The sequence below is a fragment of the Labrus bergylta genome, chromosome 15 (assembly GCF_963930695.1).
Source record: "Labrus bergylta chromosome 15, fLabBer1.1, whole genome shotgun sequence".
In the NCBI taxonomy this organism is placed as follows: domain Eukaryota; kingdom Metazoa; phylum Chordata; class Actinopteri; order Labriformes; family Labridae; genus Labrus; species Labrus bergylta.
In genome coordinates this window covers 26,684,606-26,697,267 of record NC_089209.1, presented here as the reverse complement: position 1 = coordinate 26,697,267, position 12,662 = coordinate 26,684,606, and the positions used below count along the sequence as shown (strand labels likewise).

At 42.2% G+C, this 12,662-nt stretch overlaps 1 protein-coding gene across 1 annotated transcript; it reads right to left on the bottom strand.

Annotated features, from left to right (window-relative positions):
- Nucleotides 1-5,805: 5,805 nt before the first annotated feature.
- Nucleotides 5,806-12,370, bottom strand: si:dkey-1j5.4 (leucine-rich repeat-containing protein 15). Its single transcript, XM_065963761.1, has 7 exons — nucleotides 12,075-12,370; nucleotides 9,722-9,910; nucleotides 9,413-9,597; nucleotides 9,074-9,330; nucleotides 8,069-8,189; nucleotides 6,355-6,490; nucleotides 5,806-6,207 (listed from the first exon to the last, which is right to left on the bottom strand). Exons 2-7 carry the CDS (start codon nucleotides 9,903-9,905, stop codon nucleotides 6,017-6,019), a joined length of 1,074 nt encoding a protein of 357 aa, XP_065819833.1. The 5' UTR covers nucleotides 9,906-9,910; nucleotides 12,075-12,370; the 3' UTR covers nucleotides 5,806-6,016.
- Nucleotides 12,371-12,662: the final 292 nt, after the last annotated feature.

Sequence of the window (12,662 nt, the reverse complement as noted above, 5' to 3'; positions counted from 1 at the left end):
ATAGATTACCTGCTGATGAAAACAGCCTTTCAGAGCGCACAGAGATTCCTGGTACACACAAATATTGGGAGCCAGCTTGGAGAGTTACGCACTCTCTCTACACCAAAGCAGTGGGCTGCAGTCTCCCTCGTGTGAGTATGCATCTCCTGAATCGCGCCCTCTGCTGGATCAAACTACTTCAGTCTGTTGCGCTGATAGACAGTCTAGTTTGAAATTGAAAAGCTCATTACAGTTCGAATGTGAACTTTCTCCCCCAGGTTTTAAAGAATGTCTGAATTTACAGTAAGAATAGACCTACAGAACCCGGTGTGTATTCTATTCCATATGCTCAGGATGCTGCTCCACTGTCCTCTCCTGTTATGCCTGTTGGCTGTTTTCTGTTTTTCCCTCTGCCTGCCTCTTTCATGCATGGCTCTAAAGCTCATTTAGTTGTTTGCTCTCATGCTGTTGGTCCCGATATCTCTCTTGGTTTGAACCCTTAGATTTCATTCCCTTGTGTGAACAAACGTATTCGAGACACGGAGGCACTTGACATAGGCATGGGCAGCAGTGGCTCAGTCTGTAGGGACTTGGGTTGGGAATCAGAGGGTCACTGGTTCAAGTCCCAGCACAGACCAAGTCCAGAAATTGGCCTGGTAGCTGGAGAGGTGCTAGTCCACTTCCTGAGCACTGCTGAAGTGCCCTTGAGCAAGGCACCTAACCCCCCCACCAGCTCAGGAGCACCCACTGCAGGCAGCCCCCTCACTCTGAAACCTCTCCATTAGTGCATGTCCATAGGATCCTGTGTGTGTATTTCAGCCTATGTTTGTGTAGAATGTTAACTAGACAGAGTGTAAAAAACAAATTTCCACTCATGGGATCAATAAAGTACACATTATTATTATTAAAGAAACAGCTGGGTAATTTCACATCGCTGTATGTGGTTGTTTGCATCCAGTTTACTTTCTCTAGGTGTCTTCACCTCTCTCTCTCTCTCTTGCTACCTCTATCAATCTGTTTTTCAATTAGATTCTAGCTGCATTACTGGAATAGTATGCTCCTCATTTTCTGACTAGAAATCTTTGTTTTCTTAACCGCTGAATTCAGCTAACTCCCACACTTTCTGGCCCTGACAGTTTGGGTATGTCACTCCTGGACAAAACGGTCGAGAGCCCTCCAGCCTTTATTCACTCCTCAGTCAGTTTGTCTCTCATTTACAGTTGGGTGGGTCAGTGTTGGGTGGGTGTTTATGTCCCATTGACCTGGCAATCCAAATGCAGTTTACTGGATCTAAGATATACTTTATTAATCTTGCAAGGGGAAGTTCAATATTACAGTTTGATATTGAACATGCCACACACACGCGCGCAAACAGATTGAGAGATGTCAGATTCAGGGGGTTGCCCACAGCAAGCACTCCTGAGGGGGGGTTCGTCGGTACCTTGCTCAAGGGCACCTCAACAGGGCTTAGGGAGTGACATGGGACCTCTCCTATCAGACAAATAGCTCCCCGATGGAGACCAAAACCAGCAACCCTCCAGTTCGAAACCCAAATCCCTACAGGCTGAGCTGCTGCCACCCACAGTGATCCACAGTGAGGCTTGTTCACAGGTTGCAACTTGCTATAGTATTAATATTCTTTTTCTTCATGCCTTTCCTTCTTGCACCTGTTTCTTCTTCTTTGTTTCTTGTCTAATGTGTGGTAAGCAAACAGTTACAAGTATCACCGTCACCTCGATTGGGGTGTTGGTACTACCACCTCTTTTCTCCTCTTAGACATACGGTGGAGAAAAAAGGCAATCACACATGGCAGTCCCCACACTCCAATCCTTTATAAAGTTGTTGTTGATAATGCTATCACACCTGATTCATCGTTTTAATATCAATTTTCAGTGCAGCTTTTTTGCGAGCGTGTCTGTTTATGATTTTCCTTTTGCATGTTGTAAGGCGTTTCCTCCTCTCATAATGTTATCCATCGAGCCCTTTAAAGGTCCAGCATTATGTTACAGCTCGGTGACCTCAGTGTTGTTCATACACCAGCTCGGAGGACGATGATAGACTCATCCCCTGTTTGTGTAATCTGAGCCCTCGTTACCGCCCACACACCTTCAACTGATGTACACAAATTGAATCCTAGACATCTGCAGCTTCTCCCTGATTGAGTTACTTTGTTTATTTCCTGTTATGAGTTTTCACCTTCAGACGACACAGCACATGTCAGCACCCAGCAGGAGGTGTGAAACGCTGTGTGTGCCTGAGCCAAAGTCACTGCAGTGTGTGATGTGAGGTTGTGTACGACACCTTACCCTCCCTGTAAATGGATGAAACGCTGTGAACACATTAAGGATACGAGATGTAGAAGTTTACGCTTAGATATCTAAACTAGTTTAAAATGGACTTAAGCTATGAGAGAAACCAGCATTTTATAGTTTAAGGCCTGTGTCTTTTGAGGCAGACACGACATGTTTATCATTGCCGTGGAAACACTGTTTGTAACGTCAAAGCCCGTACTGTTGCTGTATGTGCTGCTGTGATAAAAACGTCACGTAAATTATACTCGGATACATAAGCTCGTCAGTATCTATCTTCTTCATGACTACAATCAACACGGAATTGGTTTTCATCGGGAGGAGTAGTAGAGAGAACTCACTCCCATGATTCCCCGTCAGCCTCAATGTCATCTTTTGTTATTGATTTCACTGAGAGCCCCCTGGTGGTGGAATGTACATACTGTACATTTAAGATGAATTCAACTGTAAAATGTATAAATATGTGCTTATTATATTTGAAATGACTCTGCTCTAAGCATTTTGATTGGCTGGTTTATCACAATAATGATCAGATTTAGTTCTTACCGTTCTGCTTTACTTTTTGTTCTTATTTTATGTTCTGTAGCTGTGTTCCTCTTCTCCTACTTTCAGGTATACCTCTGGATGATAAAACAAAAAGGAAGCGGTGGTTTCTTTCCAATCTTATAACATCTAATAATACCTTCTTTTTTTTTTATAAATCTATCCTGTCACATTTTTTTTTTTTTGCCTTGTGTATCCCTGCGGTGTCCTTTGTCCTTGAAACGCTGATATTCTCAGTGTGTTTCAGAGAGAGGAGTTCCCCATGCATCTTTGGCTCGCGAGGAAACACCAACATACACAAACTGCTGGAAATTACACTCATAAGGCAGGGGTTGCCATAGCAACAGTTACGAGGAGTGGTGGTATTGAGATAGCACAACAGCGTTTGGTGTTGAGCCATCATCCGTCACTTTGTTGTTGGCTCATGTAGCACATACACTGAGTGTGTGTTCAGTCTGTAGTTAGAGGGACTGTACATGCAGCAGAGATTAAAGCGACTGTGTGTGGACAAGGGAACGCTGCACATGGGCAGTAGAAAAACGTGTGAGAAATCTCACTTCTTATATTTGGACAGCATTGTATAAAAAAGAGGGCTGGGCACCTCTAATGGCAGGACGTGACAGGCACTGTTTATTTATTTATAAAGCCTTGATATGCAAAATGTCGCCATATTTGTTTAACTGTCCTCATGGTCGACACTCAACACACTCCAGTGATCGGCTCGTAGTTCAACAGGAACATGGAACAGACATTCAAACTTCACAGTCGTGTTCTTAAGGGTCAGTTTAAAACTATTATTTAAACCGCTCTGACTTTTGTATGTTACTGTTTTTAATTGTGTTGTTGCCATTCTTTGTATTTATTATGCTTGTGCACACGTATTCTGTTTTGATACTCGACATCAATGATTTTCAAGATTTAAATCAAGGTTGAATTGAATGAAGTAAGCAGTTAAAAATAAGAAAAAAACCTGTTGTTTGTTGTATTGCAGAGGTCTGAGGCCAAAAGTCGAAACCGATGATGTGTTGAGGATAGACTGTAAATATTAATGTTTGAAGCCTGAGTGACGTCACCTGTCTGTTCCTGCAGGGGGCGCTGGAGGCTCATCAGCAGCAGCCGCCATGTTGGAAATCCTGTTTCAGTCTAACTTTCAGTCAACCTAACGACAGGCTGAGAGCTGGAGCTGAGGCGCATTTTAATCCTCTTGATGAACCGTTACATCACGCCCACCTGTCAATCATGTCAGCTACGCACCTAACTATGGATAACACAACTCTAAAATCAAAACGGAGCCGTTTAAAAAAATTCATAGTACAATGTGTGCCAATGATGACAATAACTAATCAGACCTATTTAGTTTTTTGTACCAGGCTGTAAACATGTTTATTTATGCTGTAAAAACTGCTTTTTTGCCTGTTGTGTGTATGTGACTTCCTGTGTTCCTGCAGCCAGCCTCAAGCAGACACTCGACAAACTGCAGGATTTTGCACCTCTGGATTGGCTTGATTTTTAAAGACTGGAGGTTGCCGCTTGTTTGAGGACTGTAGCCTCTGTATACGGACCAGCGCCCTGCAGCAGCAGTTTAATTCTGCTGATATTTCACACCTCAATCTAAAATCAAATCGTCAGAAATCTCACACAATGTGGTGGAGGTTAAAAAAGCGGCAGCTCTGAACAAAACCCAGCTATTATATTGTTCTTAGGCGCTCTCCTATAATAGCAGGTTTAATGCAGGTGGAAATGATGGCGATTATCTCCCCCGCGGGAGTGGGAGACGACAGCATTTAGATGCCAAAGTCATTGTGTGAGGAGGTCGATGGGAGTCACCTTGTCAATCTCAGGGCAGGATATCACACTCTGCTATCCTATGTGTCATCTCATCCCCACTCGCCCTCCCATGACCTCACCACACCACACTCCTCCTGCTGTTCTCTCTATCTCTGCCTGGCGAGACAGTCTCTGGTGGTAGAAGGTATGAAGATGGTTCAACTTAAGTCATGATACGCAGTCAGCATGCCACTTTCAATGCTGTTTCTTAAATGTAGATAACAGTCCGGCTTTGAGTACATCATTTAAACCATTCATATTTACACATTTACCCACCTGCCATTCTTTAAAGTTTGGTATATCACCAGGTGTGAGTCCTGTCTTGGTCAGCCTGATGTTCTGTAATGTGATTTATTAATTACTATAACAAAGAACTTCCATTATCTCCATCTATCACCCTTTCAGTTAAAGCCCGACCAATAATATGGACCATTTAAGCCAGTGACTATTGGCTAATTTTATCGCAGATAAACGTCAATATTACTGGAATTATTAACCAGTCAAATAGCATCATCACTCTCCAGAGTGTCAAGAGGTGATGCACAGTTACTTTCCAGTTCAGTGACTGTCTTGTCTTCATTTAATATTTTTTCCGTAAGTGTTTCATAACTGATCAATGCAATAAACGTGTATATCTATATCAATCTCTACAGATGGAACATCGATCTAAGAAAGATATCGGCTTCCGGTTTCTCTCTCTCTCTAATATCGGTATCAGCCAAAACAATCTCACATTGGTCGGGTCCTACTTTTAGTTTAAGCTGCTCTTATGCTTTCTGTGTCTCTCACCCTATTCCTTAAATTATTTTTTTTTACATTAACTAAAGATTACTGTGACTATTTGCTGAAAGGGGATTAATTTAATCCCATTTCATGTAATCTGTCTTTTTCCAAACCTGCGTAACCTCTCTACGACAAGCAATATGAGATTATAAGAATAATCTCAATGCTGAATTTGGAGATAAGTGACAGTGCTTGTTCTTTGCTGCTGCAGAATACTGCAGTGATACACGTTGTCTGTATCCTTACGTCCTCCATGGTGTTTGTGGTGATTATGCTGAAGCTGAGTGTTGTCCTCCTGTATGGATTAAAACAGCGTGTACCACTCTTGGTTTTCATTTTAAAAATACATGTTGGACAAAGTTCCTTAAAGGTGATGCTTCATGCAGGTTTCAGATGATTCATCACTATGTTGCTCTTTAAGCAGAGGAGATGCATCATCCTACAGAAAACTTTATTGATTGTGTTGCAGCTTCAAGAGATCGTATAAGACACAAGTTCACTCTAAAAATACATAAACAGAGAAAGAACACATCATCTGAATCTCCAGGAGCCATTCCTTTCCATTGCTTTTAGGGTTAGGCGCTGCAGAGCAGCTTGTCAGCTCGGAGACTGGAAAAACTCTTGTTGCGGAGCTGCTGAGGACTCACACAGCGCAGGGCATCCCCAGGAGACAGGGTGGTGTTGGTGTGGCCCATCCACTGTACCAAGGAAACGAGGTGACAGTCACACTGCCAAGGGTTGTCATGGAGATGCAGTTTCTTCAGACCTGAGAGGGGTTGGGAAAGAAAGAAAAAAAAGTATCATGCTGGCATCAGTTAGCCGTGTGGTCAGTGTACATCAACCATGAGTGACATCTTTGTTCCTGTGAGAAATGGGACAGTGGAGTTGGCAGGCAGGGAGGTGGAGGTTTTACCGGGCATATGGGCGAACATGTTTCCATCCACTGTCTTCAGGCGGTTTCCACTGAGAGCCAGCTGAGAGAGCTTGGCCATGCTCCTGAACACATCAGGGGGCAGCTGCTCCAGCTCGTTGTTCCTGAGGTAGAGCTCCTGGATCGATAATAAACACATGAACTCTACGCGTGTTTACCAGTTCATCATAAGAAATATAGAACTGTAATGCAGAGTGAACACGTAAACAACTAAATGCAGAGTGGTGAATGAACTCAGATGAAGGTGGATGTTATATGATTACTCGGTGACCTTGTTGTCCTTTTAAAGCTCATTAGCTATAAATAAATCCTACAAGAAGCTTCATTAGCCAGAGTGCTCGTTCTACAGTAGAAAGGTCAGGCTTTGGTGTATGGTGTCCTCATGTTACGGTGTCTTCTACTGTGAGGAAGCGTCAGAGCCAGCTTCAGCTTGATTTATTGTTTCTTATTGGAGAGTCCTATCAGCACTCGAGCGATGCTTTGTGAAGCAGAACAAAGCATCACTTTTACCCCGATGCCTCGTTTCTATCGTCTTTTCTGCTGTTTTCATAGACAGAAAGAAGACAAGACGCTGGGACTGTCTTACACTTTGGTTACTAACAGAACTTGTAAGCATTAATATCCATTATAAAGCAATTAATCGATAATTAATCAAAACCGGCTTTCAGAACCTCTAAACGACGTAATAGCGCCCTTGTCGATTATTTTGATTATTTTCAGGGCAGAGTCATGTGATGACATGTCCAATCTGCAACAGCGAAACAATGTCCGTCTTTTGGACACATTTTGTCTTTAAGGAAGACAACATCGTACAAAAAGAAGTCAAATGTAAACACTGCAAAAAAACTGTTTGCAAGAAGTTCAAGTTATTTATTTTCTACTGTTTTAGAGAAGTTAATTTGTACTTTAAAACCAAAATGTGTCGTTTTCATTTCAAGCAATTCTTTTATTTCAGGTCCAAATATTCAATAAATAACCACAAAATAGTTCATCAGATATTCACTCTTTCATATTCCCAGCTTTAATAGTTGAGAATATTTAAAGTAGAGAGCATGTCAGTGAACAATGAGTGCAAAAAACAAAAACAAAATACTCATTCATTTATCGTAATCAAGTTGAAATGTTCCATTATGGTGATATTGATTTGCGGTCATATCGCCCAGCCCTTATCCATTATAAAATCCCATTTCCTAAGCTGTCCCATCATAATGAAGCCATTAGGGTATGTGTCCACAGTCAGCATTTTGTGCCGACAGCGTTGGTTTTCACAAAAAAAAAACTAGTTCAGTGTTCAGTGCTCACTGTCCTCCTCACTACCATGTCCTCAACATCATTTTATTTATTTTTTTTATTTTCCCTTCCAGTGTGAAAAGCACTGTCTGTGGACACAGGTTGTACAAGCCCCAAAAATAACGTTTGGAATGTTTAAAAAAATAGTGTTTTAGCGTAAGAATCGAAAAGTTTATCGAAATGTCAATTTTGTCATTGATTTTTAAATATATGACTTTGTATTAACAGACTCTTTGGTCTGTCCTGCAGATATACAGATCCAAAACATCAGCATGACTATAAGTGCCAATGCTGGCACTGCTGAAACCGTACTGAAGGGATCTAAGGGTTTCATTTGTAGTTTTTCATAACAGACAAATCGCTCACTAAGTGATACATATTAACATTTAAAACAACACCTGTGTACCTGCAGGTTCTCCAGGCCATCCAAAGCTGATGGACTCAGAGAGGACAGAAGGTTGTTGTCCAGAACCAGCATCTCCAGAGACCTCAGGGGACTAAATGCTCCAGCAGGGACCATCTTCAGACTGGATTGGAGAGAGTGTTAGAATCCTAAATTAAAATCAAAACAGGGTTTAATGCAGTTTCTATGAAATTGCCTCCTGAAAGCACAAGCACTCTGTGAAGCTTCCTGTTGCACTTTGGGAGCTAATCCTTTTAACACTGCCACACATACAACATTGTTTGTCTTTCATAAAAGATTTAAGTTAAGACCAAATAATAACTAACAGTAGAAGACAGATCTTGTTCTGATAGGAGCAGTGAAAACAAGTCAGGGGATTGTGTATTACAAAACAGTGTGCATATCGAGGGCTCAGTGTGGTAGAGGTCAACTTCTATGTGTTTTCTATCATTTTACTGTCACCATTACTTGAGCACCGGCATGAAACCAAAGCAAACTCATCTCTCCTCCAGCGACACACCTCCAGCCCCCCTCCCCTCAAGGGAGTCCCCTGTGGTCTGCATAGTTGTGTTAGCATGCTAATGTTGCACTGTTAGTTAGCTTGTAGCTTCAGATAGCTTAGCAATTGACACAGATTGACCGTGATCCAAAAACTCTTACGCGACATTCAGATAATCAGTGAGTATGTTCTTCTTCTTCTCTCTAGTCCTTGACTAAAACATCTTTTATACACAAGGGGAGCCGTCCCGTCCATGTAAACACAGCTCTGACAACAACACAGCCAGTGGGACTCGAGCTTCTCACACATTGTAGACACATTGATAGACTTGATTTCTGTTGTGTGTAAAATGTCGCACATTCTGCCTTTAACCCAAACCATGGTGCTTCTGAAAGGCTAACCAAGAGACCTGTAACTATTCTTGAACAGGGTCATTATTAGACTACCCAGTGGGAGCTGACAGATTGTCTGGTTTATGTAACCCCCCCCCCGTCCTCATAGGAAGTGACCTGTTATTGTCTAAGTTGAGGAACATGAGCTGTCTGAGTCCAGTGAAGGCCTTCTGAGACATCTTCTGGATGCGATTCAGGGAGACGTCCAGAACTTTGAGGGCGATCAGAGGCTTAAAGGCGTTGGACGGGAGCGTAGTCAGCGCATTGAGAGGAAGATCTAAGTCTGATAGGTTCCTCAATCCAGCAAACATCTCCGCTTTGAGGGTGCCTATCTGGTTCTGTCCCAGCATGAGAAAGCGAAGGTTCAGGAGATCCTACAGACATGGAGGGAACCACACAGAGATTATTCTAGCATGATTGTTGTAAATGGAAACTTTCACTCTCCAGACCGTTTACCTTGAATCCCCTCAGTGGGATGTTGGTGATATGGTTGCCGTAAAGATTGAGGAGCATTAGCCTCTTTGCACCAGAGAAGGCCTGGGGGTGGATGGACTTGATGGCATTTCTTTCCAGGTTGATACTCTCAATCCTTGGGGTGGACCTTAGAGCATTGGCCTTTAAGTCTGTGATACCATTCTCACCTAAAAACAGTAAGAAATATGCCGTGAAGGCCCCCGGTGCCAATGTTTTAATTACGGTAAATGAAAGATAACTCATAATTTTTCCAGAATGTCACAAATCTCTCATTAACTACAATGAACTCACCGAGTTTTAGGATCCAGGCGTCCGGGGGCAGTCTGGAGGGAAAGGCACGAAAGCCTCTTTTATGACAGTTCACCTCGGACTTCTCTGGACCAGACCTCCTGGAGCATATACAGACGTCAGGACAGCTCTCCGCAGCCTGAACAATCCATATGATCACCAGCATCAACCATGTCCAGTGCTGCATCTCCACTGCAGAGAGGTCATGTAGGCAGAGAGAGAAAAGTTATCATCCTTTACTTAAGAACAATCCCTGAAGGAACCCAGTGTTTTAGAACATGGACTCAACGTAAGCCATCTGAGTCAACTGAGTCTTATTGTGTGAAGTCAAGTTCTTAGTAATTTCCTCAACAACCAGTATATTCTTTTCCACTCATTAGTCGATGCTGTGAATAAGTCCAATAACACACATTGATACACTCATTATAGTGTCCGACTATATCACTTCGTTTACCGTCTTTGATTTTTGCAGGGTCTTTTTTTTTCCGTCCTATCCACCCCCGTATGACAGGGAAAACTTACACTGTTAGGAAAATATCTGAAGAAGCAACTCAGGGAGAACTCAAAGGGAAGCTTACACAATAATGTTCAGTACATTTTCAGGAGATCATGTGTGAAATCAGACTATGTATAACACACTGACCCTCCACCATATCTTGGCTCAGAAACAGGAAACAAAGAAAAGAAGTTTGTTACTTGAAGTCCGTAAGTTTGGAAGTTTTCTCTTCATGTGTCTCATGCCAAGGTCAGGCTACACAGTATAAGCACGACTATAGCTTGATTCGGGTTTCGGGACACGTCCATAAATCCATCATTTCATCCGGTGTGGTGTCGTAGTAAACGACAATCAAGGCCAAATCTGGAAAGCACTCCCGACAGAAAGTCTATATATGATTTTTTTCTGCCGTCTACAATTGTATTCTGTCATGTCAGTGCTGTTGACCAATGAGAGTCACAGAGCAATCTGCACATGCAATGGTCGTGAGTTTAAACTAACAAAAAGTGGAAACAAAAGAAGACGGATGATGTTTGTGCTGCGAGATGGAACTATGAGACAGAGGGAAAGTTGGTCGGAAACTACCACAACAGAGCATAAACAGTCTCTTTTCCGGGTATCGTCCAACCCCGCCCCTCTTCCTTCCAACGTCATCATGTCTGTTGTTGTGATTGGTCAGGTACCACCATGGAGCCTGCCATGTCTGTCAGTCAAGTCACAGTATGAATTTATGGCTCTGCCTGTCATCTAATCTGACACTGTGACCATGGTAACAGACAAAAATATAATCTCACCTGGGCAGTAAACCATGGTGACTGGGAAGTGCGAACCGAAATTACAAAGTGTGCAACACATTTTCAAAGCTTGAAATTTCACTTTGGAAAACAAATTTACATTGAATAAATCAAAATGACAAAAGCATAACATTTTACGAGCGCTGATACAAATTCACTTACGGGTGGAAGTGACTAAATGAGCCGTCATATATTGTTTATTTTGACAGGTAGATTTAACTTTCTCATTAACTGTCTCAGGTGGGTTCAACAAAACATCATTTGGTCAACATAAACTCAGTTTAACATATTTCCCACTGTCTTCACGCCCAAAAATCAAGACATGAGCTAATCAGACCTACTTTGAACCAGGCTGTCAACATGTTAAGTTTTGAATGGGTGTGTATGTGACTTCCTGTGCTTCTGCAGCCAGCCTCTATTGGACACTTGAGGAACTGCAGGATTTTGCACTAACGCATCAGCTTCATTTTTAAACACTGGAGGTTGCTGCTTGTTACTTTTGTCTTACATGACCACACCATGTGTTGAGTATGCCTGATTGTGTATGGATGAAAGCATGTTTGTTATATACAGTATGTATCCGTATCGTTTTGTTTTTCCTTACTCTGTAAAGCACTTTGTAACCTGCTGTTTAATTATTTAGTATTATTACTATAAGGGGTTACACCTCAAACAGCTACAATGTCACAAGTGAATCAGTTCAAATGACACTGAAATAGTTCAACTGTTGGGGAAGCCGAGTAACAAAGACGAACAGGTTCAAATTACATTATTACAAATTACAAAAAAAAACTGATTATTAATCCAGAATTTCTTTTTACAAAAATACTCCTCAAAGGGATGCAGAAAATCTAAAATATATTGTCAGCTCATCCCATTGGAAAGCCCACCTTGTGCAGAGTCGATCTTTAAAACACTGTAGAGACACTTAGAAACATAAAGAAGCTTTTCATCCACACAGACCTAAACCTGATCCTCGTTTCATAGAGTGAAGGTGAGTTTGATTTCAACCTGAAAGCTGAATTAAAAGTGAAAATAAAAGCTAAAATGGATTTAACTCACTTACCTGAATGGGCTGTAATCACACTCTCTGTCTGTTCACTTTGTGTTCTCCTCTTCAAAAGATCAATGTTTCCTGAACAGGTAGCACTTTGTTGACTCAGAGAGAATCAGCTCTTCTGACAGTCACTCTGTTTCTGCTCAGCTGATTTAAAGAAACACAAATGATGCTTCAAACCCTGAACAAGAACTGCTCAGCTTCCTCTGAGCTCTGAAGCAGGTAGATGAAACTGTAGCGCTCATGAAGCGCTCGTTCTCGTTCTGAAATCAGCTATTAAGTGTAACCGTGTGGGAACACAGCCTCAGCATCAGCAGACAGAGCAAACAGGGTGTGAAACTCTGTCAATGTCACAGAGTCCAGAGAAATGTGGCGTCTTCAGATTATGGCGCCAATCCGTGTTCTGCTGCCAGGTCTACTGATTTAGCATGAGTGGTATGTTTGCTCTGTGCGCTGGTGGGTGAGTGTTGCTTTGATACTGTCCTCTTGAGAGCTAACTCTGGGTATTCATGCTGTTGAATGTTTTTCAGAGGGTTTGCCAAATCTGAAAGAAAAGCGAGGGGCGCCGGTGGACTGGTGGTGAGTGTGTGCGCCCCA

Coding starts and splice junctions, on each gene's coding strand:
- si:dkey-1j5.4 (XM_065963761.1), bottom strand. CDS start 9,905: ATGCAGCACTGGACATGGTTGATGCTGGTGATCATATGGATTGTTCAG. Junction 9,331..9,412: donor TCCCACTGAGGGGATTCAAG/GTAAACGGTCTG, acceptor CCATGTCTGTAG/GATCTCCTGAACCTTCGCTT. Junction 6,491..8,068: donor ATGGCCTGGAGAACCTGCAG/GTACACAGGTGT, acceptor TTATCGATCCAG/GAGCTCTACCTCAGGAACAA.